Raw genomic sequence first — 24,643 nt, forward strand, 5'->3', positions numbered from 1 at the left:
ATTAAAACATTAAATAATTAGTGTTTGGTATGTATTATCTTATAGTAGAGGTTGTTTTGGTAAACAAGGACCTATATTATTGTGTTTTTTACTACAATAATTACTATTGCAATCATTATAATTTGTGCTAGAATTAATATCAATTGTATTTAACTGAGACACAAGTTTTTCTTCTAAATAATTATAATATTCTTCTACATGCTCATGTTTTGAATATTCAATTGTTGTATCATCAAAGTTGTAAGTGTTTATTTCTTTATTGTTTTCAATTCTTTCTTCCTCAAGTTCTTTCATATCTTCGAGATCATTCATATTTCCTATATCATCATCACTATATATGTTTGAATAACTGCTACTGTTGTACCGATAATATTTGCTGTAATAGTTAATATTTGATATCGAGCAACTGCTTTTCGCCTCCTCACGGGAGCATTTATGCTCGTGCTCGCTATTATATTCACTGTTTTTGTCTGAATAAAAGTGACTATCACTATTTTCAAAACAATACTTAAAGTTACAGTCGCCAGAAAATGGCAGAGGGGATGATATAGTGGGTGTTTTTTGTACTAATCTATCATCAATACTATATTTTTTTAGTAGCTCTAGTTTTATATTCTCCAAATCATTTTTCAAGTTAAATTTTGTAATGAATATTTTATATATTCTATCTCTTTTATGTTCATATTTAGTAATAATATCGTTAATTATATTGTTTTGATAGTTTGAGTAATTATCATTACTGCAGGTCATTATTCCCAACTTTGAATAAAGATTAGAAAGTATCATATCCATTTCCATGAGTATTTCCTTTCCGGTTTGACATTCATTGTCTATTTTTCGAATGCTTTCATCAAGTCCGTCAATTGAAATATCCAATGTTGGCAATCCCTGCTTGTTTAAGTAATTTTCCTCTTTTTTTCTCAAGTTCTCATTGTTTAACATGCTTATTAGATCATCATCAGCATTAAACATCTTCGCTTTCTTCCAATATTATTCGGGGTTACAAATAAAGAAAAAAAAGCTTAATAAAAAGTCACAAACAATTCTTTTATTTGTTTGTTATACGATGAATAAATAAGTTACGTGATTTTATAGAAACCTTTGTATACTTTTATTACCAAGCGAAATTTATTATTATGTAAAGTTCAATTTCTATATTTTTTGTGTAAAATTACATATCAAGCGATAAAATAATATAAAAACACCTTGTTTGTTAATATTTATATTTACCTTTGGGAAAAAGAGAATTCATTAAGTCATTTTTTTAAAAAGTAATAACATTAAAATAAATACAAGATCAGTAGTGCAAAATATGTGCATGCATGTAATTTTGTTTTGAATATGTGCATGCATTAATTAGTAGCTTAATGTATTATTACGGATGATATAAATAATTCTTGCTCTTTTTAACCACCCCACATAAACTGTACTAAAGAAAATTCATGCTAATATGTTGGTATTCCGTGTTTGCTATTTGGTCTTGATAATTATAAATATATTCTTCATGTTTAATTCTCAAGCATTTTATTCATTTTACATTATGATGGGAAAAAGTGGGTAAAGGCTGAGACACGACTCCTTGAATTGATATGCAACTTAACATGAATAGTTTACAGTTTTTACAAAATAAAATTAGCCTTAATTAAGTTAGTTCATACATATATATAAGAGGTATCTAAATGAATAAATTCTTCTCTAAATTTTGTAATTTGTAGTAAGCTTAAATTTCATTTAAGCTTACTACAAGTTACAAGTTTTGATTTAGGAAGGTCATCCGTGAATGTGACCCTTCTTTCTTCGCTAATGGCAAGTTTCATAATTTTATAAAAGTCGCTATCGCAATATAACTTGTTCACTTCTTCAAGTAATGACAAGAAACTAATGAGCTTCTCTGTTTGCTGATCAACAAATGATACAGAATTAATAACTTTGTTATAAGTTGATTTCTTAATTTTAATATAGAAGTTAATGCAATTAATAAGCAATCTCAAAAGTAATTCATCAATTTTAACAAGTTTTTGTGAAACAACCTCCATTTTTTGTTTCAATCTTCCATAACTTTTGTTCACATATAATACCTTTTTCAGTGCTGCTAATATTTCAATACATTCTTTGCTATGTCTTCTTTTTATAAATTTGCATTTTTCTTCAAGGCTTTCTAACTGAGTAATACAATCTGGTGCTATTTCATTATTGTAAAACTCTTCTAGTGAATCCAAAAAGAGATGAAACAAAATACTGAAACTCTTGTGGATTGTTTCCAACGAAATGCAACTTAATTTTTCCTTGATAGAAGAAACCAGTTCGCTTTCATCAAATAGTCCTTCAGGATCAATGCCAGGAATTGCTTCTGAAAGTAAGTTAGTTCTGGTTTGCAATGGAGGACCATTTCCTCCTGCTCCTCTTCCGGTTCCCGCTCCTGCTCTACCTGCTCCTCTTCCAGTTCCTGCACCTGCTCTACCTGCTCCTCTTCCAGTTCCTGCACCTGCTCTACCTGCTCCTCTTCCAGTTCCCGCTCCTGCTCTACTTGCTCCTCTTCCAGTTCCTGCACCTGCTCTGTCCGGTCTTCTCCCAACTCCTGATCCTATCTTTAAAATTGAAAATGAAATTATTTTACTGCGTTTGGTATGCAAAAAATTGTCTTGATTTAAAAGCAATAGGTCCTTTATGATAGAAAGTTGGAAAACGCAGAAACAAAATAAGACAATCAGTTTGCTTATCATTTTCGAATGTGAATATTAATGCTGGTTAATATTATAAAAAACACTCAACAGGTCTGTATGAAAATTTACAAGTAACCATAATCTGATCTCCTTTTTCTCAAAAGATATATTCACATTAAATAAATTCGACCTCACAGCTCTTGATTTTTCCCTCCAAAAAGCATTTTCCGCTATTATTTTTAGCCTTGCCTGTGTAACACTAACTTAAAACATTTTATTTTACGCTTTAATAGGTGATTTTTAACTTATTTTTATTCTATAGTGGTATGTATGACTCGATATATCTATATTTAACATTATGTTGTCTTTCTCTTTTACATATAATATTGTACTTTTGTCAATTAAACTCGTACTTTCAAACTCGTTTTCCATATTTTATTGTTTTGATTATTACACATTATTTATCCCTTGCATAAAAATTAATCCAAAAACATGTTTAATTGCATGCACATTAACTTTTAAAAAATGTCATACAATTACATGTGGACAAACTAGATAACAATATCACAGTAAAAAGAAAATAAGAGGCAAGAATAGTAGTGTGGTCAAGACTAAACAGAATCAAATAAAATTCACAAAGTTGCTGTTGTTAAATTTAACACTAAGTTAAAAACAAATAATACGCATAAAGCTTTTATTTAATGATAGATCGACAATGTCACGAAAAAGCCAAAGAAATAAGGATGATAATAATTGTTATACTACACTGTTAAACACAGATCTATTTCGCTATCAATTTAAATAATGATATATGTATATGTATATATTAAACTAGACAAAACATAAAAATACCCATATAATAATAACAATATTCTATTCTAACTTCAAGCTATATTAATGATTGTTAAACATCGATAGTTTTTTAAAAGTAATCAGTAATTAAAAACATGTATATATTAACTAAATCTGCAAGAATATAATTAATGAATTTGAACCAATAACGAATACTGTATGCTAATATTTTTACCTATGTTAGGTTATTTTTTTCTTTAAAAGCATTTTCTTTTTTTCATCAGGAACAGATCTCATATAAACTTGTGTCGTTAGTAATAGTGTAGCAGCAAGAGATAAAGATCCAGTGTCACAAAGTGACTCAATTAAATCTCTTAATTTGTCTAACAACCTATCAATATAATCAGACTCTTTGGTTATTGAAGTGGTTGTTTGTATTAATAGATCGATAACATCAGTATCAATATCCAACAAAGTGGGTTCTGAAGTCTTTAATTCAGAGAATAATGAATCTGTATCTATAAGATTCTTTGCATGGGATTCTAAATCATCTATCATTCTCTTCCTTTCTTTAATTAATTTCAAGAGCAATGAAGCCTCTTTAAAGACTTGACATCTAGGAAGATTTTTATTCGCTGGAATTGAACATATTTCAAAAATTACAGTTGCTGCTTCAATGCATGCCTCATCGAAAATGAGATTGATAAGAGTCTCAATTCCATCCATATATTTTTCGTAGCCAAACACAAACACTTCATGTAAACTTGAAACCTTTTCTATTAACTCGCTCATATCTTGACCTCCTCCATGTCCTCCTCCTCCATGTCCTCCTCCTCCATGTCCTCCTCCACCATGTCCTCCTCCACCATGTCCTCCTCCACCATGTCCTCCTCCACCATGTCCTCCTCCTCCATGTCCTCCTCCTCCATGTCCTCTTCCACCATGTCCTCCTCCGCCATGTCCTCCTCCACGGCCTCCTCCGAAACCTCCTGCAAGACCTCTTCCACTGACTCCACCACTAGCTCCTCCATGACCACCTCCACGACCTCCTCCACCAGCTCCTCCGGAACCTCCTGCAAGACCTCTTCCACTGACTCCACCACTAGCTCCTCCATGACCACCTCCACCAGCTCCTCCGGAACCTCCTGCAAGACCTCTTCCACTGACTCCACCACTAGCTCCCCTATGACCACCTCCTACACCAGCTCCTTCACTGACTCCACTACGACCGCCTCCTGCACCAGCTCCGCCACGACCACCTCCTACACCAGCTCCGCCACTGACTCCACCACGACCGCCTCCTGCACCAGCTCCGCCACGACCACCTCCTACACCAGCTCCGCCACTGACTCCACCACGACCGCCTCCTGCACCAGCTCCTCCACGACCACCTCCTACACCAGCTCCGCCACGACCTCCATTTGAATTTCTACCGCTTCCGTCAGTACTTGCTATCCCATTACTACCACCTTGTTTTTTTCTCTCAGTATTTAAAGTTAGAAGGGAAAATTGTTGCAATCTGTCAAGGGTTAAAGATACCAATATTGAACAATTGGAATTAAAGTATATTATATAAAGAAGAGATAAAAATATGTATTTTTTCATTTTAATTTATAACGGAAGTGGTATTCAAATACAAAATAATGGCAATAAATCAATATTTCAAACTATCAAAAAGTGCTTGTAACAATTCATTAGGATTTATATAAAGGTGTTATCGGAAATGCATATATATATATATATACATATATTTTTTTTACTTTGTTCCAGTATAACTTTGATAAAAACAGGAATAAAAAATATTGGAGATGCAATTTTTAATATATATACTTTTTTAATATGTTATTTAATTAATTTATTTACATTATAGCTTATAATTATGTTTCGAATTAATAGTTTGTATAGCTATATTTACCATTTTACCGCAATTATACTATACACGTTACCCCATCATTTTCCTATATATACCTAATAAAATTGATAGTCGATTTAACTGAATTTAAATATATTGAATAAAAGGCACCAACTACATATTTGTATTAAACCTTAAATTATTTATATATATTACATGGGCGAAAATGTCAATGAAGCAAGGAAACTAATTTATGGTAATAGTTGACATGAGGAAAAAATAATGGTTGATAGATATGTTTAAATACATAGTAAGACGCTTTTTGTTTACTTCTTTTCTTTCATTTCTTCCATCCCTCCGTAAATAAATGTTTAGATTATGTAACTATTCCCTAATATAATTATGAAACACTATACATTAGGCTTTCGTTGTATAGTTGTAATCATACATGTCATGTTTTCTCCCGTTAAATTCGTACAAACCATTGCTGAAAACTGTTAAACAACGACATAATGTAGAAGATGATGGGAAGGAAAAGGAAAGAGCACTCGCAAAATATTACTGAAAAGGCATTTTCAAATATATTCAAAAGTGCCGAGTCAATTACGGTACTGTTTGACGTATTGGGTGTTTAACAACAAAAAAGAAAAGGAAATTAGGGATACGTATTTATAAAGCGATTAAAACATATACATATTACGAGAAAATAAAATAAGGAAATACAAGTTCTTACTGATACAAATAATACGTTGATTGCCAGGCCAACAGCATAATATATGAATTTCGTGTGTATGCACTTACAAAGCATGTGTGAACTGTGATATGCACATGAAAGTGCATAAATATAAATAATGGGGTTAAAATGAGACTGGGTGTAAAAAGAGAGGTATGGGAATATAAAGAAAAGAAAGGAAAAAATAAGCGCAATGACCCTTTACGTCTTGTTTTCCAATAATATTTTCAAATAAAAAATTGACAGGACAAAGATACGAAACGTTTAAAAAAAAATAAAACACAAATTTTATTAATATTTATTTACATATAATACGTAATATTTAAATTTATTATACGCATGTAGCGCATATGCAAAATACATGCATATATGTACAAATATTACATGCAAGGTGTACAATATAAACACATACAAGATATATTTATATTAGTTGGTGAATAAATAGCATTTTTATTAAGTAAATTAAAAGTAGACATTAACGACAGGAAAAAAGTTTCAATAAATTATTTACTAGAGTAGAGATATCCGTTTTTTCTCTTTTCAGATAATTACAAATTTCATTTTGTTGTAACTATCTAAAAAGTTTATTAATTTTCTTTTTTCTACAGTATATAAATAAATCAATAATATTTATTTATTTATTTAAAAGGATTGTCAGCATTTACGATAATTAACTTGGAACAAAATGGGTTGCTCATCGTCCAAGCCAGATAACAAGGTTTCTGAAAACAAGAATGCATCTGATGCAAATAAACAAAGAGAATTAGCTGAAAGAAAGGCGATATTGGCGAAATCAGCAAAGGGAGCAGGAGGAGGAATCAACAGCAAGCCACAAAGCAAACCTGAAGAAATTAAGAAGCCATCAGAAGCTCCTGGAGTCCCTGCAGCTCCTGCAGCCCCTGCAGCCCCTGCAGAGCCAGCAGCACCGGCAGCACCAGTTGCACCAGTAGAACCAGCAGCACCGGCAGCACCAGCAGCTCCAGCAGAACCAGCGGCACCAGTAGAACCAGCTGCACCGGCCGAACCACAAGAAAATAACAATCATGCGGCAGGTGAACAAAACAATGAAAACAAACAGGCTGAATCATAAACGCATTCTACTATATTAAAATATGCTAGGTGTAATTATAATCATCTTTTTAGACCTTTTACTTGTTCTATAAAGAAGTGAAGAGTTTACATTTACAATTCGCTGAAGAATGCAGTACAACACGGCTTCGACTAGATCGGGTCTTTTTTGTCAGATATATGCGTAAAGCATATTGAAAGATACAAAAGTGTATAACTTCTTTGATAAAGATACACGCCTGATGTGTATCATCAAACAAATCCGGATGATCGGTCAGAAAGAGAAAAAAGAGCAAATTAATTAAATGTTAATGCAGTATGCGTAATGACATCTCGAGTAATTCTGCACTGGAAACACCAAGCATATAAAACAAATGAAGTAATTGCAAAGACTATTTGATTTTACTTGATTGAAAAGTTAACGGAGAAATACTCTCACACAACTCTTTAACCCAAGGATAACAAAATATGCAAGTGGTATACACGACAAAAGAAAAAGGAGATAAATTTTCTGCTCGTCAAAATCAACAATAAGCTCAATAATTGTTTTGAAATTAAACGATGATGTATCTCTCCCTATACAATAATAACGAATAATCATAATAAGTCACAAAACACATATTATACTTACATGTATATGTACATATATACACATGCAACAACAAAACAGGGTATTTATTCAATAGGGAGATAGATTATCACTAGAGGATAAAAGGAAAAGAAAACCGGCCCTTTCCTTTTTACTATATTGTTAATGTTTCCTTTTTCTGTTTTGCCTTTTTTTTTATCATGTTTTTTTACCATAATTTACAAAAAGTACCTGAAAATGAATCCGAGGATCAACTTTTGTGCAGTGTTGCGGCCCCGTACACGGCAGCCTGTCCCGCTCGCGCCGAAGCAGACTGCACTCTACGTCCCCCGCCTCTCAGCAGTCCTATTGGAGAGAGAGACTCTGGAAAACAACCCAACAAAAAGCCTCAGATCAAACCTAACTCGCCCAAACTGGACATTAGTCGCTGTAATCCGGCCTCGTAAACAAGTTGCACTGACCTTCTTGCGTACTCTGCGAAGCCAAGGGCGGCTTTTTATATTGACAGGTGGCGCCCAATTAAGTACCAAGTATGTAGAAGCAGGCATACCGCCTAAAAACCACTAATGACGGTATATGTCAATTAATAAAATTAGAGGCAAAACAAGTTTATTTTTGAAATCAAGGTAGAATCTTAAATTTAGCTACAGATAGATGACAATAATTGTATTTAATAGCAATTAAGTGAGTAAATGTGTTAGGAGCAAAAAATTGACTTGAAGATAATAAGATATTCCTTTCCTTGGGATAAATTCAGGTAGAACGGTACTGACGAGCATAATAATATTGAAGAACTCAAACACGAATTCTCTGTCTAAACAACTTCGATTGTTTGCTTTGTTTGGCTCGTTTGCGTACATCCGTTTTTTTAACGATATTTTAAAGGTCTTAAACTGCAAGCTTGTAAACCAGAATACCTTTACTTGCATCATATATACACATAAAAGCAAATATATACATTTATTTACCGGCGATATTGTGTTTTATGTTTTAATGAACACTTAACCTGAAAAGAGTCGAAGCGTTGCTAATTACCTGTCAGACTAAGTGGTTTTACTCCGATCAATGTAATTGTCGATAAATATATATTGTGCTGAAAAGGAGGAATTTCACCAAATAAAGTAGAAGTTTTGTTATAATATACATACATGTATATATTTACAAACATACTATAATGTGTTTTGGTATATTTAATGCAAAAAAAATAGCTTTGTTCTTCGCAGCGATTTGGTATATATTCCTTGTATTTGAAAGATATGGAATAAACAACGGAAACGCGATAAAGTTGAGTTTAGCGTCCTTGGTTGAATTAGAATCTGTTATATCTGAAATTAGTGGATACTACGTCTGCACGAATGAGCAAGCACTTTCAGTGATTTCCAACTATCCGGCCCAAACAAGGTCGAGAAAATTTAAATTTGACGATCATTTGATCGATCCGGTGGCTGGATCTTCAGAAAATAGACAAAGTTACCTTGAATTACTTAATTTTTCAAAGGAAAATGAAAGTGATTTGGTGAGTCAGGTACCAACAGGAAAGGAACTTGCTCAATTAATGCCTGTAGAGCTGTTTTGCACCCACCTGAGCCAATTAATCAAGTGTTTAGTGAAGAATTTTTCACCCAGTTCTCGCGATGATGGTCATTTATACTTTAAGACTCCCTCAAATTTTACTTGGTTAGTATACAAAGGATCTCATGGGAAGGTTGTTGTTGGTTATTTAACGAGTCCGTCCTCAAGGATAAGATACAACAACGATGGCATTGAAGACGATGAATACCACTCAAATGTGAGCTCCGAAAGATACTCTTCAAACGAGAGGGAATTCCTCTACGTTAATTTAAGAGACACTCTGAAATTGGATACCACTTCAGAATTTTACAAGCGCTTCAAGCCGTCTCACTCTGGAAGCATGTCAAATATAAAGATATACTTCCACGGAAACGGCCTTTATTATCCGGGGTGGCTGGAAGAAGGTACAACTGCTCAGGTCGTCGTTAAGGGCGAGATTAGGATGAACAACAATAAAAGCGACATGTTTTGGGCAAGAGAGAGAGAATACACCCTCTTTCTTTCTTCCTCAGAGGTTTGGAGATCAAGAGATAACAAATACTTGAATTTCGTTCCGGGAATTTTTTCAATTTACCACATCGTGAACTATTCCAATAATAGTAATTTCAAAGGTAGATACGCATCCAATGTGAACTCGAATACCTTGTCATCCAGACACCTGATTGAGGACATTAAAAACAGGAATAGCAGTCTCCCAGAATTCATGATTATGGAGTACACAAGAGGAATGAGGTTCTTCGAGTTGTTAAGACGCTTAAAATCAATATCTGCAGTATACTTTTACAACTCGACCAACGACTGGCAAGGTTGGTTTAAAAACGCCCTTTACTTATTCCATTTGTCTCTTTATATCGTGTCTACCTTCTCCACCACGGGAAGATACTTGTATCTGCACTGTGATTTTCATGGAAACAACATTATTGTTCACAACGTTCCCAGCAATACTTTGTCTAGAATATTGTTCACCAATATGCAGAAAATAGTCAAAATTGAAAGGATTAAGCTTATTGATCTAATGTTCGTCTGGACCCCCAAGAACGTTGGAGACAGAAACAAGTCGAACCCGTGTACTGAAGGCCACGAGGTGGCAATTTCTGATATCGAGTGTTTAAACTCGCTCGTATTAGGCCGTTTATTCTTGTGGGACAACTTCCCGTTCGATTCAACACCAGAGAAAACTGACAGTTACCTGAAGATTTACAAAAAGTCAAAGGAGTTGTTTGGATATATTTACAACATCCCGGAATGGAGACGTATCTCAAGTTACTATATTGGCGGTGGACCTGAATGGTTCCAACAATGGAGAAGTGTCGGTAAAAGCAACAAAAAAGTGTCAATTAACACATTTAACGAGCAATTTGAGGGTGTTATGGTTGTGTGTGACTATCTAAGTAAATTTATGAGCACTAATGAGGTACCCCAAGAGCCGTGTTTCTCCTTTGGATCTTATTTAAGAGGCTACAATCTTTTGAGTTACAGAATAATGCGTGTTGGAAATTGCATTAGACGTAATGTTGGCCATTTCTTCAAAAACATAAGCGACTTTAAAAATGAGAGAATTTCAAACAGCATTGAAATTCCATACTGGGAGCTTTCAAGATTAACACTGATATTATATTGGAATATTTTAGCCACAAACATGAGAACCTGTCTCCCTCCCTCGAGCAAGGGGAATTCCCAAGGTGATTACTCGGAGAGCAGTTACAGGTTCGAGTTTTCCTCCAAGGTAAAGAGTGGTAGCGATGTGAGACTAAACACCACACTGGAGAGAAAACACTGCGACATTATCCTCTCATGTTTAGACGGCGAGGATAACGAGTTCAAAGAGAAGTACGAAAGGCTTTATAAGGTTAACAACGAGGTTAACGGGTTCAAGTTTACTGGGATTCACGGAACTTCTTCCTTGAAAAGTGCATTTTCAACCTTTATTAAGGATGTGAGACAAAATGAAAACAATGAGAGCTACTCTACAAGTCGCAGTTTGAACAACTTGAAGCTTGAGACCATTTTAGCCTTGAACGGAAACAACGGTTTTGGAGTCAGCGACAAATCGCCTAATCTTGTTAGATCTCAGAAAATATTTGACTACGAGGAATTCCTTTTGGACAGATGGATTTACAACCTTTATCACCAACACTCATTTTCCCCGTCAATTGTTCTTGCAGGTATTAGGTACTCGTTCAGAATTGAGCCTACTCTTAGTGGTAAATCTGGGAAAATCATTAACATACTAGAGTATATAAAAAGGTCTGCTTTTATAAGTGGTTTTATCGCTAACAATGACCCAAAGTTGCCAGCTTCAGCTAATAGCGAAAGAGACATTTCAGAAGCCGAGCTCGCACACTCGTGTAATATGTTTTACCTCACATATTATGTAATTGCAATAGGTTTTTATGCCAAAGAAGACGAAAGGTGCTCCAGGGTTCTCGAAAACATTTACTCAAGTGCGGGGTATGATAAATTTACCAGACACAAAGAATACCGAAAATACTACGATGAGATAAAAAGCGTTCTTTTCGCTGAAAATGGTGATCAGGAGCTTTTTATTATAGACAAAAACAACATTTGTACTTATAACTACTTTGACATTGGTTCAAACAACACTCCAAACTCTGAATTTATTCACCAAGGGTTCTGTGAAGTTCTTTTAAAACCCCTGAAAAACATTAAGTTGGTGTTGTAACCGAGTGCTAACTGATTTAAGACGAATTTTGAAATATATTCATTTGTTTCGTTATGTTTACTTTTTAATGACTCGATAGTTGATTTGCTTATTATAATTTTCTATATTTCACTTTTCATGTCGGTAATTTAAAGTAAAATTTAGTGGTGATTTTAGAACATTTACTTAGTGAGTTTGTTTGTCTCAAATCAAGCACAGACACTTGTTCAAAAGTCTGTTTCTGGGATAGAGCGAGAATCCGGGTCTCGCTGCTTTCGTGCTTGTCTCAGCATGCCACCTGAATTCCTACCACAATGGAAAGACAATAACGCCCAAAAGAGGCGAAACAACCGAGTAAACGATAATACAAAATTCAATTACAGAAATAATTAGGAAATACAGGTACATGCATGTTGCATGTACGCATACATGCACGAAATAATTATAACGCAGAATAAACAAACCCTAAAATTCTTGAACAAACATTGCCTTCAAGTTCTAACAAAAGTTCGGTGTCAATGTTACCCATAATGTTGGACTCCCCGAGAGCCCTTACACAACTTAACTCGGAGAGTTTCTGGTCAAGGTAAAGACTTTGGAGAACTCCAGAAGCCGAGATGAATTTGTCAAAAAGGAACTTTGAATTTTCGGATTCAACATTATAAGGAGAAGACAGTTCTTCAATTGAGGAAAGGAATGACTTTAAACTGGAAGTATCGACTTGAATTTTAACAGATCCGTTCTGCTCGCTTTTTTCATTAACGAAAGCCATAACCTCTCTTTCGTACTGGTATATTAGCAAAATGGCGAGTGAAAAGTGGATCCCAGAGGTCGTGTGTTTAATGATTTTCCTTGAAATTTTAGTGAAATGTTTATCGTCGTTTTCCGAGTCAATGGCCCAGTCTTGAATATATTTTGGAAACGATTTTTGAATTAAACAATATTTATCTAAACATGGTTCCTGGAAATGTAGCGGAGATCCAAATAGATCCTCTTTACTGCTTTTGCACTTCTTAAAGTAGGAATACATGTGTTTACTTTCAAGAATTAACCAATTAGGCGGAAGACCCTCGAAAGAAGTTAACTCTGATGCAAAATAGTTAACAAGACCTTCGCTTGAGAGCTGAAAATGAGTTTTGGCCTTCCCATTTTTTTGCATATAGAATTTGACTAAACAGTGAACAAATGAGAGAATCTTATGTGGAACATAAAATACGTTTCTCATATAAACAAGTAGCGATGCGGGATTTTTGAAGTACTTTCTTGTATCTGTTAATGAGGAGTCAATGGATAAGACTTGGTTTTTTTGAACTAAATTAAAATACAGATCATCAACAGTTTTCGAAAAATAAGAGTCAAAATTTGCAATGGATTCGTACTTGTCATCAAAAGTGACCTTGTTGTTCAATTCCCAATTTTCCCACCAAAGCTTCGATCCGCCCTTAAATTTTGGTCTAAGCCTTTCAAAACTTTTATTGGCCTCTAATTTTCTGGTTAAAATACCCAAGGGATTTACTCTAGACCGCAAGACAGGATCTGTCTCAAGTATTTTATCAATTCTGAAACTGAGCTCATAGGTGAATATTGTCCAATTATCGAGATCTGAAATAGAAATCTCATTGTATGTATAACAGAAATTGACCTCTCTCCTGGATTTTCTATTGTAACTGGTGACAAATGTCAAATCTATTATCCTCATCTTTTCAATATCTGAACGAACGATTTCGGTAATGATCTTTTCCTTAACGTCAAGCCTTTCGCTGGCACTTTCAGTTTTAGCTTCATCGCTGGACGGAACAAAAAAGTTATTCTCATAGTTCTTCGATTCCCAGTTTTTAGAAAGAAAGATGACGTTATTGGCATGAAGATCACAATGTTGATAGATAAATTTTCCAGAAAACGTGAATAGAATTATGGTTTGTAAAAACAAATAAACCAATTTAACTATTGAAACGCTCCAAATATATTCGTTAACAGTTGACAGCTTTGTCCAATCAACAACGTCCTTTCTAAGCAAATAGTTTGATATATCCGTTATACTTGGACCCCAGAATCTCTCCATGAGTAAGAAAGAGGACCAGTATTTGCCATAAATGCTCCAAGGGTAGTTGGCTTCAAAGACATTCGGAATGAACATCTGATATTCTGAGTGATTTTGGAAATAATTCAGTGAATGACTACTATGTTCATTGGATGCTTTTTTATTGGATATTACATCGCCCTTGAATCTTTTAGTTTTTTTGTGAAAAGAAAGATAAACTTGTTTTGGGGTGAAGTTCAGATAAACACCATTTTTGTTGCCGTGATTGCCGTAAATCCAGGTTTCTCTCTCAAGCCATTTAAGATTAAAGTTCTCCCTTTCCCAAATTTTAAAGTACTCTTTGTTGAAGGAAGATCTAAAGACCTTTACACAAACAGCATATTTCTGGCAGGTGTTCAGCTTCCTATATTCAATTCTATTGCCGAAATAGGGAACAAAGGCATGCAATTCGAGCTCAGAAGAAAGCAATTTGTAAGTATTAAGGAAGAATGAATTCACATTAAAGTTGGACCTTGGGAAAAACCGTTTGTCCCCTCCAATGAACTCACCGCAAACAACATTCCCGTAAGAGCCGCTTTGAACGCTCCAGGCGAAGCCATCATCCCCGTTCACCCATGGAAAACTATTTACTTGTAGATTAACCCCAGAGTGCGTTTTGGCCGAAACTGGGTCTCCATTGGAAAGCAAAGAAGGCGTTTTGGCTTTGGCCTTGATGTTTGGGTCTTGGTAGATGTCACATAAAAGTATAGGCGAAAAGTAAGAGCAAATGGTATAGAGCTGAATATAAGAGTCAACTTCATTCGACCTTTTTGGGAAAGCGTTGAGATTATTGTAAAGTTTTAACTCGTTTCTGAAAGTTTGCTTCGCAAGCTCAAACCTTTCTTTTCCCAATAGTAATTTAATTAAAATATCATCATCGCCGTCATCAATAAATCCTCCCGAGCCGACTGAGGAACAGTTTGCTGAACTTGAGTGACCATTATTTACGAACAAATCAGTCTCATTGATTTTATCCACATAAACTGCAATGCAACCGTTGTCTAGTACAATGAACAATGTTAAAAGTGCTGTAGCGATAAGGGGCCATATTTTGGACAAGTTACTTTTTTGGATTCTCCATAGAACGAAGTATTCATGCTCAATTTCAATCGAAAACATCAAAGAAACACGGAAAAACTGTAATTAAACAATTCATTTAATTTCCAAACACCTGTCAATGTTTTATGTTCTCCACAAATTAGGAATCTAGAAGCAAGCAACCATTTGACAACCGGTCGAACGCTATTGTTCAAGACTCAGCTAATTAAAATTTACCGAAAACAAGTCAAATTATGTAAAAAATGCAATCTCGTGAACATTCACAGGGTATCGAGCGATATTAATTATGGCGAATATTAGATAAAAGTACCGCCGACAAAAAGAGTTAGGCGGCAACTTTTGTGGTGATGCAAGTGAAGCAGGGAATTGGGAAACGGGGACGAAACAAACTCGGCCGCGAGGGGAATCAGTTCGTTTGCGAATCTGAGGGAGCTGGGACGGCCGACTTTCGTCAGCTGTCGTTGGTTTGTGCGGAGTTTGCTCCGTTTCAAGCGGGTGGACACAAGTGGCAGCCAGGGGCCTGGATACGCCCTTCCCAGGTCGGTAAGTTGGGAACAAAGCATATTGGAGAGTAGTTAGAGGCGGACCTGGTTGTTTTATAAATGCGAATTTTTCATTTTTGGCCCCAAATTCAACAGGAAAAAAATACTGGAAGATGCGGGTATTTTTGGGCATGTAGAAAGGAGCTGCAGTGGATCTATAAATTATACATGTAAAAGAGGAAATAAAATAGGACAAAAAGTAGATGAAACGCTCCGAGTAGAAGGAGTAATTAAAACCCAAAGCTTGAGTGGTAATATGTATATATATGCATACACATGCATCTGCACGCACGTGAATTAAACAAGAGGAAAAGACTGTGTAAATAAATAACCGGAGGCGGTGTAGCTTAAACGTTGTTTGAGAGGTATGCAATTTTGGATTGCAAGTACAGGTTTCGAAACAAGAGCTAAAGAATATCTAGGAAATTAAGGAGTCGAAGCAAAGGGAGGCCAGTACTGAGTGCAAAGGGGTAAAAAATGTCAAAGCTTGGATTGTTGCTTTTCTTTGTATTGCATCAGTTTGCGATTTTAAGATGGGGAGCCGACTGTTTGAAGGTGAAGAACAACATAAACGAAAGAGGTAGACCTTTGCAAAGAGGCAGGATGACTCAGAAATCCTTGTCTCCGAGGTCCCCCAGTCCACGGTCTGTGGGTGGGACCAGGCAAAAAAGAACCCCAGGCCCAAAGTACGACAACTACGGCTTTAGTTCTTATATTTTAGACAAGACTAGCGGCTCAGAAGAGAGCGGAGGGGAGGAGACTGTGGGAGATGTCATCAAAAGCCAGAAGATAATAACCGAAGCTCCGGTAAGAGTGAAGGCGAAGCCAATAGACGGCAAATTGCAGGAGGAGGAAGTAAGAGCGAGAGTGGAAGTGCCTCAAAAGATAATAACTGGCACAGGGAAGATATCGCAAAAAATAAGGTCCATCTCGCCCAGGAGAATAAGTGTTGTCGAGTTGGAAATGGGACCCCAAGAAATGGTTAAGACACTAACGATTGAGGCGAAAAGGATGGAGGAAAATAAGGAGGGGATCAATAAAGGGTCAGCGGAGCTCGCGTGTGGAAGATACAATTTTCTGTTTCATTGTGAAGTCATAGAAATCCAGAGTGCAGTGCTGGAGAAGAAAAAAGACAAGTACCTGTACACAGTAAGGGACATGGACAACAGAAATTACGCGTGGAACACTGCACAGGGAACTTACGGGAGAGTTGTTTTTGGCTATATAGAGGTCCCGGCAGCCGGAGAGAGGTTTCACACGGCAACATCAGCATTCTCGACGTTTTATAAACTGCCTGACGTGTTAACTGGCGTAAAGGTGCTGTTCCACGGTGGTGGAAAGTACCCACCAAAGTACTTGTTGCCTGGGATGAAAATAAGTGTTGCGATAAAGTCCTATTTTAGAGGAATATATAGAATAGCGCGTCTGGTGTGGAACAGAGAGAGGGAGATACTGTATTCGCTCAGCAAAGAGTTTTGGACGGACGGAATGGGAGATCCCGTAACGCACACACCAACTGTGTTTAGCGTGCACTATCAGAACCCCGTTACCAAGAAACAGGAAGTCTTGTTTCAGGATCAGGAGAACAGAAAGGCGCTGGTTTCGGAGCTATTGATCATGGAAAGAATAACTGGCCAAACCTTTTTCGAGGTGTTGGTTTACCTCCAAGACGCGAAGTTGTTTTCCTGGTTGGAAAAAACGAATTCCTGGGAACTTTGGTTTAGGGCAATATACAAGCTACAGTGGAATCTGAATCACGTCTTGCAAAGTTTTATGACCTCTGGATACGTACTCTATATGCATTGCGACTTAAACAGAAGCAATATACTTTTATCGATACCCGAGCTAACGTTTGATCATAGAAGAAATTTGATAAATATCACTTCCATGAACACCTGGGACGTGAGATTAATAGACCTTTCGTTTGTTTGGGTCCCGAGTGCATTGAGGTCAAGAAACATGAACAGCATTTGCAGCCAGGTAAACAAAGGAGCAATATTCTCCGACGCCAATTACCTGTACGTTTGTATAATAGAGTTATTCAAGGTCCCACAGAAGGATTTGCCAATTTCCAGACCAAGTCCGCTTTACAAGACGGTGAGGGAAAGGTCGATAAAGTTCTGGGAGCTGCTGGATTCAATTAATGAGTGGTGGGCCGTTGGAGTTAACTTCATTGGAAGAAACAGCTCCACACACACGAGATACAAAATAAGAAGACCCGATATAGGTGGGAACACCTACAATGAGTGCATAGAGGGGCTTATGTTAATGTCTGACGTGTATGATTCGTATGCGAAGAAATTTGGCGTCAGGATACCACACAATTCCTTTTCGCCAGAGTCGTATCTGAGAGGTTACTTGCACCTTTCTTTCAGACTCTCTAAGCTGGGATTGTGTATAAGGACCAAGATCGCAGAAAACTGGGGTTTGCTCAAGTCTATCGTGCCTTCAATGAGCTACTTTGACTTTTCCGTGCTGACTCTTTCGCTGGACCAGGGATTCAGGGATGACCCTGAATCCTGCGAGTTAACACTGCCAACCGGGGGAAGCTCCAGGTACTATTCAAGGACGAATGTCAGCAAAAGTATATGTCAGGCAATAAAGACCTGCATGTCTAAGATAGAATCAATGAAGTCAATACCTGGAGACGAGGTAATAAAGCCGGCAATTTCAGTGGTAACTGCGGAGAATCACGAATCCGACCGTTTACTGGATGAACTTAAAAGAGTGTACGAGTTTCCGGAGTCGATACAGGTTATCGGGACGAGGCTTCAGGGGAGATTTCAGGGGTTATCAGTGAAAGTGGACATAAGAAAGGAGCACATCATCAATCTGCTAAAGCAGTTCTCAACCAAGTCCGTCCAAAGTGGTGTCAAGTACCCTTCTGAGGCCCATCTAATGGGCTTGTGCGACAATCTTGAGAATTCGGGTGGAATCAAGAATGTTATAGGATTGGAAAACTACGAGTTGCTGTTGGCATACGCCAAACAGTACAGACTCTCTAGATTCTGTCAGTTGTTGTTCAAAGCATTGCCGAATACGAGACTGTTTTCGGAGACCTTAAACTCCGATGTAAATACTGTACGTGAAATTAACAAAACTAAAACGTGAATGCGAATAAGAGACAGATAAATACTCGTTAGTTTATCTTCATCTTACTAGATGGAGTTGTCCTAAGGTAAGATTAGTGTTTCATTGAAAGCGGTGATCACCGGTAACACTGTGTTTGCTGTTTCATGAAATGCCCCGATGTAATACGCTGTAGATGGCAGCAAGGTCGTTGCGAGACGACGAGCAAAATCAAATAGAATGCTTACGGACCGTCGATTAACTCTTTGTTCAGGTAACCGAGACGAAAAGGAGTGAGACGCTGACAAGACTCCCCAGCAGAAGGACAGTGAGTCAGGACGGGACCACCGGCAGTGCTTTGCGTGACGGAAACGGTAGCCGTTGTGCGAGAACGGTGCAGTTCGGTCACGCGCTGATGATGCTTAAGGGAGGCCTTTCAGACTCCGAAACGGGTAAGTGGAGCGAGCGACTGACCTGATAGGTTATTGATTTCCGAGCAGACGGGAGCGACCACGAGGTGTATCTGCTGACAGAAACAGACGACGGAGGACTGCGGAGGTACAGGAAAAGCGAGTTGGTTAGGAACGCGTTGGAGAGAGACGGGGGGCTGAGAGCCAGCTTTGTGAGGAGAAGCATGGAGCTCGTAAACAAGGTTGGAGAGCGAATAACGAGGTACAAAAGCATATTGTTGCTGTGTTCGGTCTTGTCCGGCACATTCGAGTGCAGAATAAGCGTCAAGGAGAGGAGGGACGGGCGTTTGAACGACCTCAGGGGAGATGAGCAGGCCTTGTCGACCGTGGAGGAACTCACCAACACCAAGTTCAGCATAGCTGGCGGACCCGGGGGCGACGGCAGCGAGGACGGGTATTACGAGATGCACTGGAGGGTTCTGAGTGGCAAGTACGGATCTGTGGCGTTTGCGGATGTGAGAATACCGTCAGTGAACAAAGAAATGTTCATCAGGTCCCACGTACTCTCCAGTTACTCCGGAACGCCTATCCGAACGAGGAAAATAAGAGCCTGGTTCCATGGGAATTCGGCCATATCGCCGGGATGGGTAACTGAAAACATAAATATGTATCTCGCAGTGAAGAGCCCCTTTACCGGAGTGCATTCACATGGAGACGAGTTGTGGGAGAGAGAGAACAAGATGAATTTGCTGTTGAGCAGGGAATTATTCAGCTCCAAAAGAGCCGATCCTACATCAGACGCACAGGAGACGCCAGGTTTCAGAGGCTGTACAGAAAGGTACCAAATATCTCCGGCAGTGATCACCTTTCACTCAAATAGCGATTTAAGTGGGAACAGCGTTCCCAGACACTTTTACCTGACCAAGGAGTTGAGAAGGAGAGTGAAGATCGGCGACCAAAACAGACCAATATTCTCAAATTACATGTTCATGGAGCACATCGACGGATTCTCGCTCGAGGTCTTGCTCTACTACCTGAGGAGCGACGAGATGAGCGCGTGGCTGGGCGATTCGGACGACAGGTGGAGTCTTTGGCTCGTCTCTGTGCTCAACCTGGTTGTGCTTGTGCTGAACGCAGTCCAGTCCTTCTCCTCCTCCGGCTATCTGCTCTACATGCATTGTGACCTTAACTTCGGAAACATTCTGATCTCGAAAAGGGAGCGGAGGGGGGACTCCGATGGGGACAGGGGACTGTTGGAGGACAGAAACGACCACCTGACCAATCTGAGGAGAATAGCGGACATGAGCCACAGGTCCGTTCGGATCATCGACTTTTCCTTTTCCTACATACTAAACAGCAGAAACACCGATGCAGAGCAGAGAGAGCTTATGGACTTCATCAACACAAAGGGCGCGGAGAAGGTAGTGGGGGAGAGGAACTTCGAGAACACGTGCAAACAGACCTTGAAGTCGGCGTTGTTTAACGATCCCAACTACGTCTCCATTATCATTCTTGAGATATTCAGGGGCTACTCCGTCTTGTTCAATAAAAGCAGAACCCAGGACGAGCGGTTTTCCCAAGTAAGCGAGAAATGGAGCGACCTGGGCAGCGGGAACAGACACCTAAGCGTGATAGACCAGATCGTCTCCAGGTTGGAAGGCACCAGGGAGTGGGCTGAGATCGCAATGAGGTTCGTCCAGCATGAGGAGCCGGTCAAACGCTGGGTCACGACGCGCAAAAGGCCTCTTTCCTCCTTTAACCAAGGAATCGAGGCCTATATGAAGATCTGCGACGTTGTAACTCACTCCTTGAACTCTTACTTGGAAAGTGAACCCAGTGGACAACGCCTAAGAGACGATCTGGACTCCAAATGGGGCAAGGGCGGGCTCTCGCCGAGCATTCGGGTGGACTCCTGCTTGTCGCTGGAGACGTACATGCGAGGCTATCTATTTCTTCCCTTTAGTTTCTCCAGAATCGGTTCCTGCATCCTTGACAACATTCGGGCGGTCAGGGAGTTGAGGGAGCTGCTGGGACTACACAAAGCCTACTACTTCCAGTTGTCATCACTTACCGTCGATTTCATACTGTGGGTACACACCTCCCGAGGCGGCGATCCTGGCGGAAGACAGCCTACCTTTGAGTTCTACCACACACTAAAGCCGCTTTGTGTGAGTCAGGACCACCAGAAAAGCTCTTTCTTGGAGGACGAACTGTTCACCAGTAGTCGTCCGCGCCAAAGTGCGGAGCCGTCCGGTTACCCAGTCGGTTTTGGTTATCAGGTGGAAACAAGCCTTGAGGGCGTTGGGAATATTGACGAAAGACTGAAAAGCACAGTGGAGGTGTACAAAAAGGTGAACAAGGACCAAAGGGAGTTCATATTCAAAAGCGCAATTGAGAGGAAAACGCCAATTCCCGTTTCTCTTTTAATTCAAAGAGCGTGGTACAGACTTCAGGAGCTCCCCGAATTAGTAAGCAGAAAGGCAAACGCTTCTGAGGTGCTGTCCGTTTTACTTGATTTATTTGACACATTGCTGAGATCCTCGAAGTTGAGAGGGTATCGTGACGACAAGGATGCAGAGTACACAAAGTTTTTACTTATTTCAGACAAGCTTTTGTTGGATGACTGCATTTCAGCGTCCAATAATGGCAGTCTAAGTCACATTTCACTCAACGTTCTATTCAAGGACACCCCGTTGTCCGATCCTATAGAACTTTGCCAATTCATCATCAAACCATTTTCCAACGAAACAATCATCCGGTAAACGCTTTGCTCGTCCTTACACTCATATACTAGCTTCACGTATCGCTTCACAGGACCAGCTTCCAACTCTAATTTGTTTTTATATATTGAAAACGCCTGTCGCCTCTTTCCCACTTTCTCCCTTATCTACACATACATCGCCGCTCACTCAAAAGAAAAGGCGGTGTCCCGGACTCTCCCACTGGTGCACCCAAGCGGCAACCAAGATCCGCAAGGGGCCGCCAAAAGTCCGTATCTACAGCACCAAACGCCCTTGGTTGCTCGAATCTGCAATTCCAAACGGAAAACAGGAAAATGCTGAGCCGCCTTTCAACCATTTGCTTATCTGTATCTCCTAACCTAAATGTCCTATCTTATTCTATCCTAACCGGACGAGCACCTAGCCTAGTCTAATTCAACACGTACCTTTAATCAACGAGGCGATCTCGTAAAATGAGAGATAGACGCAACGAGCAATCTTAGCCTTGGTCTCTAGACAATAATACCTGCCTGTATCTTTGCGCTACTTGGTGCCGTTACATTGCAAAAAAGATCCCTCTACGCTCAGCTTTCCAATTAATGAAAATATGGATTCCTTGATCTTTTCATTGTCGTTGTCGGCTTTCTCCCCCGAGTCAACAGCGGCAGTGCCTCCGTTTAACTCGTCCCTCGAAATAATGTTTTCATAGTATTTGTGCGTCTGCTTTATTAAGGTGAGCAACAACTCGTAGTAATACTGTGTTTGCTTGTCCTCAAGGTTTAACCTATCGTTGCTGTTGACGCTGTCAACAAAACTCTTTACTGACGAGAATATGCAGCCCTCGTTGCTAAAGGATTCAGCATCGTTCCCCTCGGATGCTGATGTAGTTTCCACATCATCAAATTTTTTAAGTGAATTGGTTCCAGTAGCCATTTGACCGTGTATACTTGATATTTTCTCAAACATCTTATTAATGTTCTCAATCACAAGAGGCAGCTTTGAACTTGAAGTCAGCACGCTGCTTATATCGTTCTGAATTGTACATGTTGTGGAATCCATAGATGCCAAGCGCGGAAACGAATCTATTGTGGTTGGTGTCACATCCTGATCGTTCTCTTCGTGTCTATGTTGCTGTCTGTTATCCACACCATTAGTCTTAACCAAACCGGATACCGTTCCTTTTCCATATAGTACTCCGAGCTTTGTTTTTGAAGTTTCAATGCTTTTCGTCAACGAGTTTAACTCCTCGATTCTGGCTCTCACATTAATACTTGGATTATTAGTGTGATCGTCGTTAAAGTTGTGGTTATCTCTGATAAACTCGTTGCTATTAGTGTCGTGATCGTTACTGTAATGAACGTCAATTTCGTTTGTATAGTCGTCAATCACATTTTGACTCATATACTCAACGGAATCATAAATTAACGCATTCCCAAACATCTGATCATCAAGTGATTTCTCGCAGTTGATTACCTTGTGTACTTTATCCTCAGAGCCCTTCTTGAAGTATAACACAAACTTGGACCTTCTTCTTGGGAACCTGTCGCCAATAGTATTGCGTAATCTGTAGTAGTTGTAAACCACCTTTGATTTAATATAAGCTGCACAATTCACAAATCTTTTTGAAATATAAGACCCCTTTGAACTCAATACGTAACTTAATTTATCGGCCTTCTGTGAGAGTCTTTTCTTAATTATAATTATTCTTGAGGTTTTTGACAAATTTAATCTATTCAGTGTTCTCTGCCTGAGAATGCTGCTACTTCTGCTTATGTTTTTACCTGCAATGTCGCTGCCGTTGTTTTTGGCAGAGTTCTCACCAAAAGTGCTGTTGCATGTTTTTCTAAATTTACTGAGTATGCTTCTGTTTATGCTGTTCTTTATATTGGTATATCCCGTTGACAATCTAACAATTGATATCCTTTTGTCAGTTAAGCCGGTTCTCACCCTCATTGCGCCGTTTCTAAATCTGCTCACTGCATTATTGCACTTACTTTTTATCAAAAGCAGACCATCCCTGATCCTTTCCCTTCTCGTTCTCGTGTCATACGGACTTTCGTCGTAGTCCTCTTCCATATCTGATATTTCCTCTATAAACGAAATGCCACAGTCCAAGTTCGATGTGCCGACCCGCATTATTGGGAACTCAACCTTCTCCAGCTGATTTCTACTTATTACCTTATATTTATCCTTTAAAGACAAGCACAAACTTCCCTCTCCGTAGCTCGACTCAGACACATTCGAGCCAAGATGCTCCTGATTATTTATCATCTCCAGACTCATTTTCCGCCGCCTCAACTCGCAAGCCACTTGACGATAAATGGACGAGAGTCAATACACAAGTGCAATGGTCTTGATCGCAATTAAAGGCACTTCCTGCAGTCGCTTTGTGTGACTCAAACTCGTTGAGTGCAGAATACGCCTCAAGCAAACAAGCACCTTCCTTCTCTGGCGGAATTTATATCAGTTTCGCTTACCACGTTCCTTAAAAATAAAGAATGAACCTTCAACAGTCTCAGCAACTGGGGAAAACACATACAATTATCTTGTCTATTTAGTTACATGTGTTGCATATATATCTCCAATCTTAATGTCACTTTTTTTCCCACCTCTATTTGCTTTTTTTCAACTATTTATTTTCCCGTGTGGATACCTAATATTTTACCGCCACGTATTACCCCCTGTATGCACGTAATCCCATATTTAGTGGCTATTGCTGATTGATGCGGAACACACAGTAGTTGTATTGTTGATAAAAACGGTGAATTTTAAAGTGAAAGGTTTTTTTTGAAATGTACGAGAACGACCACAAATATATGCTTTAGCGTCCGT

General features: G+C 38.7%; 8 protein-coding genes across 8 annotated transcripts; 3 read left to right on the forward strand and 5 right to left on the reverse strand.

The window, feature by feature from the left end:
* Positions 1–39: 39 nt before the first annotated feature.
* On the reverse strand, positions 40–972 carry FG386_003352 (uncharacterized protein; the record flags this gene model as incomplete). The annotated part of the gene is made up of 1 exon (XM_067342772.1): positions 40–972. One exon carries the CDS (start codon positions 970–972, stop codon positions 40–42), a length of 933 nt encoding a protein of 310 aa, XP_067196045.1.
* Positions 973–1,727: 755 nt separating this feature from the next.
* FG386_003363 (SPT2-like protein) lies at positions 1,728–2,723 on the reverse strand (the record flags this gene model as incomplete). The annotated part of the gene is made up of 1 exon (XM_067342783.1): positions 1,728–2,723. The coding sequence occupies one exon, from the start codon at positions 2,721–2,723 to the stop codon at positions 1,728–1,730; it is 996 nt and encodes a 331-aa protein (XP_067196056.1).
* A 972-nt stretch (positions 2,724–3,695) lies between these two features.
* FG386_003364 (uncharacterized protein) lies at positions 3,696–5,060 on the reverse strand (the record flags this gene model as incomplete). Its single annotated transcript, XM_067342784.1, has 1 exon — positions 3,696–5,060. One exon carries the CDS (start codon positions 5,058–5,060, stop codon positions 3,696–3,698), a length of 1,365 nt encoding a protein of 454 aa, XP_067196057.1.
* A 1,665-nt stretch (positions 5,061–6,725) lies between these two features.
* Positions 6,726–7,130, forward strand: FG386_003287 (Cp23 antigen; the record flags this gene model as incomplete). Its single annotated transcript, XM_067342707.1, has 1 exon — positions 6,726–7,130. One exon carries the CDS (start codon positions 6,726–6,728, stop codon positions 7,128–7,130), a length of 405 nt encoding a protein of 134 aa, XP_067195980.1.
* A 1,741-nt stretch (positions 7,131–8,871) lies between these two features.
* Positions 8,872–11,952, forward strand: FG386_003288 (uncharacterized protein; the record flags this gene model as incomplete). The annotated part of the gene is made up of 1 exon (XM_067342708.1): positions 8,872–11,952. One exon carries the CDS (start codon positions 8,872–8,874, stop codon positions 11,950–11,952), a length of 3,081 nt encoding a protein of 1,026 aa, XP_067195981.1.
* A 421-nt stretch (positions 11,953–12,373) lies between these two features.
* Positions 12,374–15,130, reverse strand: FG386_003289 (uncharacterized protein; the record flags this gene model as incomplete). Its single annotated transcript, XM_067342709.1, has 1 exon — positions 12,374–15,130. One exon carries the CDS (start codon positions 15,128–15,130, stop codon positions 12,374–12,376), a length of 2,757 nt encoding a protein of 918 aa, XP_067195982.1.
* A 959-nt stretch (positions 15,131–16,089) lies between these two features.
* Positions 16,090–21,853, forward strand: FG386_003290 (uncharacterized protein; the record flags this gene model as incomplete). Its single annotated transcript, XM_067342710.1, has 3 exons — positions 16,090–18,693; positions 18,956–19,133; positions 19,182–21,853. The coding sequence occupies 3 exons, from the start codon at positions 16,090–16,092 to the stop codon at positions 21,851–21,853; spliced, it is 5,454 nt and encodes a 1,817-aa protein (XP_067195983.1).
* A 501-nt stretch (positions 21,854–22,354) lies between these two features.
* Positions 22,355–24,094, reverse strand: FG386_003291 (uncharacterized protein; the record flags this gene model as incomplete). The annotated part of the gene is made up of 1 exon (XM_067342711.1): positions 22,355–24,094. The coding sequence occupies one exon, from the start codon at positions 24,092–24,094 to the stop codon at positions 22,355–22,357; it is 1,740 nt and encodes a 579-aa protein (XP_067195984.1).
* Between the last annotated feature and the right edge of the window lie 549 nt (positions 24,095–24,643).

This window comes from Cryptosporidium ryanae (assembly GCF_009792415.1).
Source record: "Cryptosporidium ryanae isolate 45019 chromosome Unknown contig_7, whole genome shotgun sequence".
Taxonomy (NCBI): Eukaryota; Apicomplexa; class Conoidasida; order Eucoccidiorida; family Cryptosporidiidae; genus Cryptosporidium; species Cryptosporidium ryanae.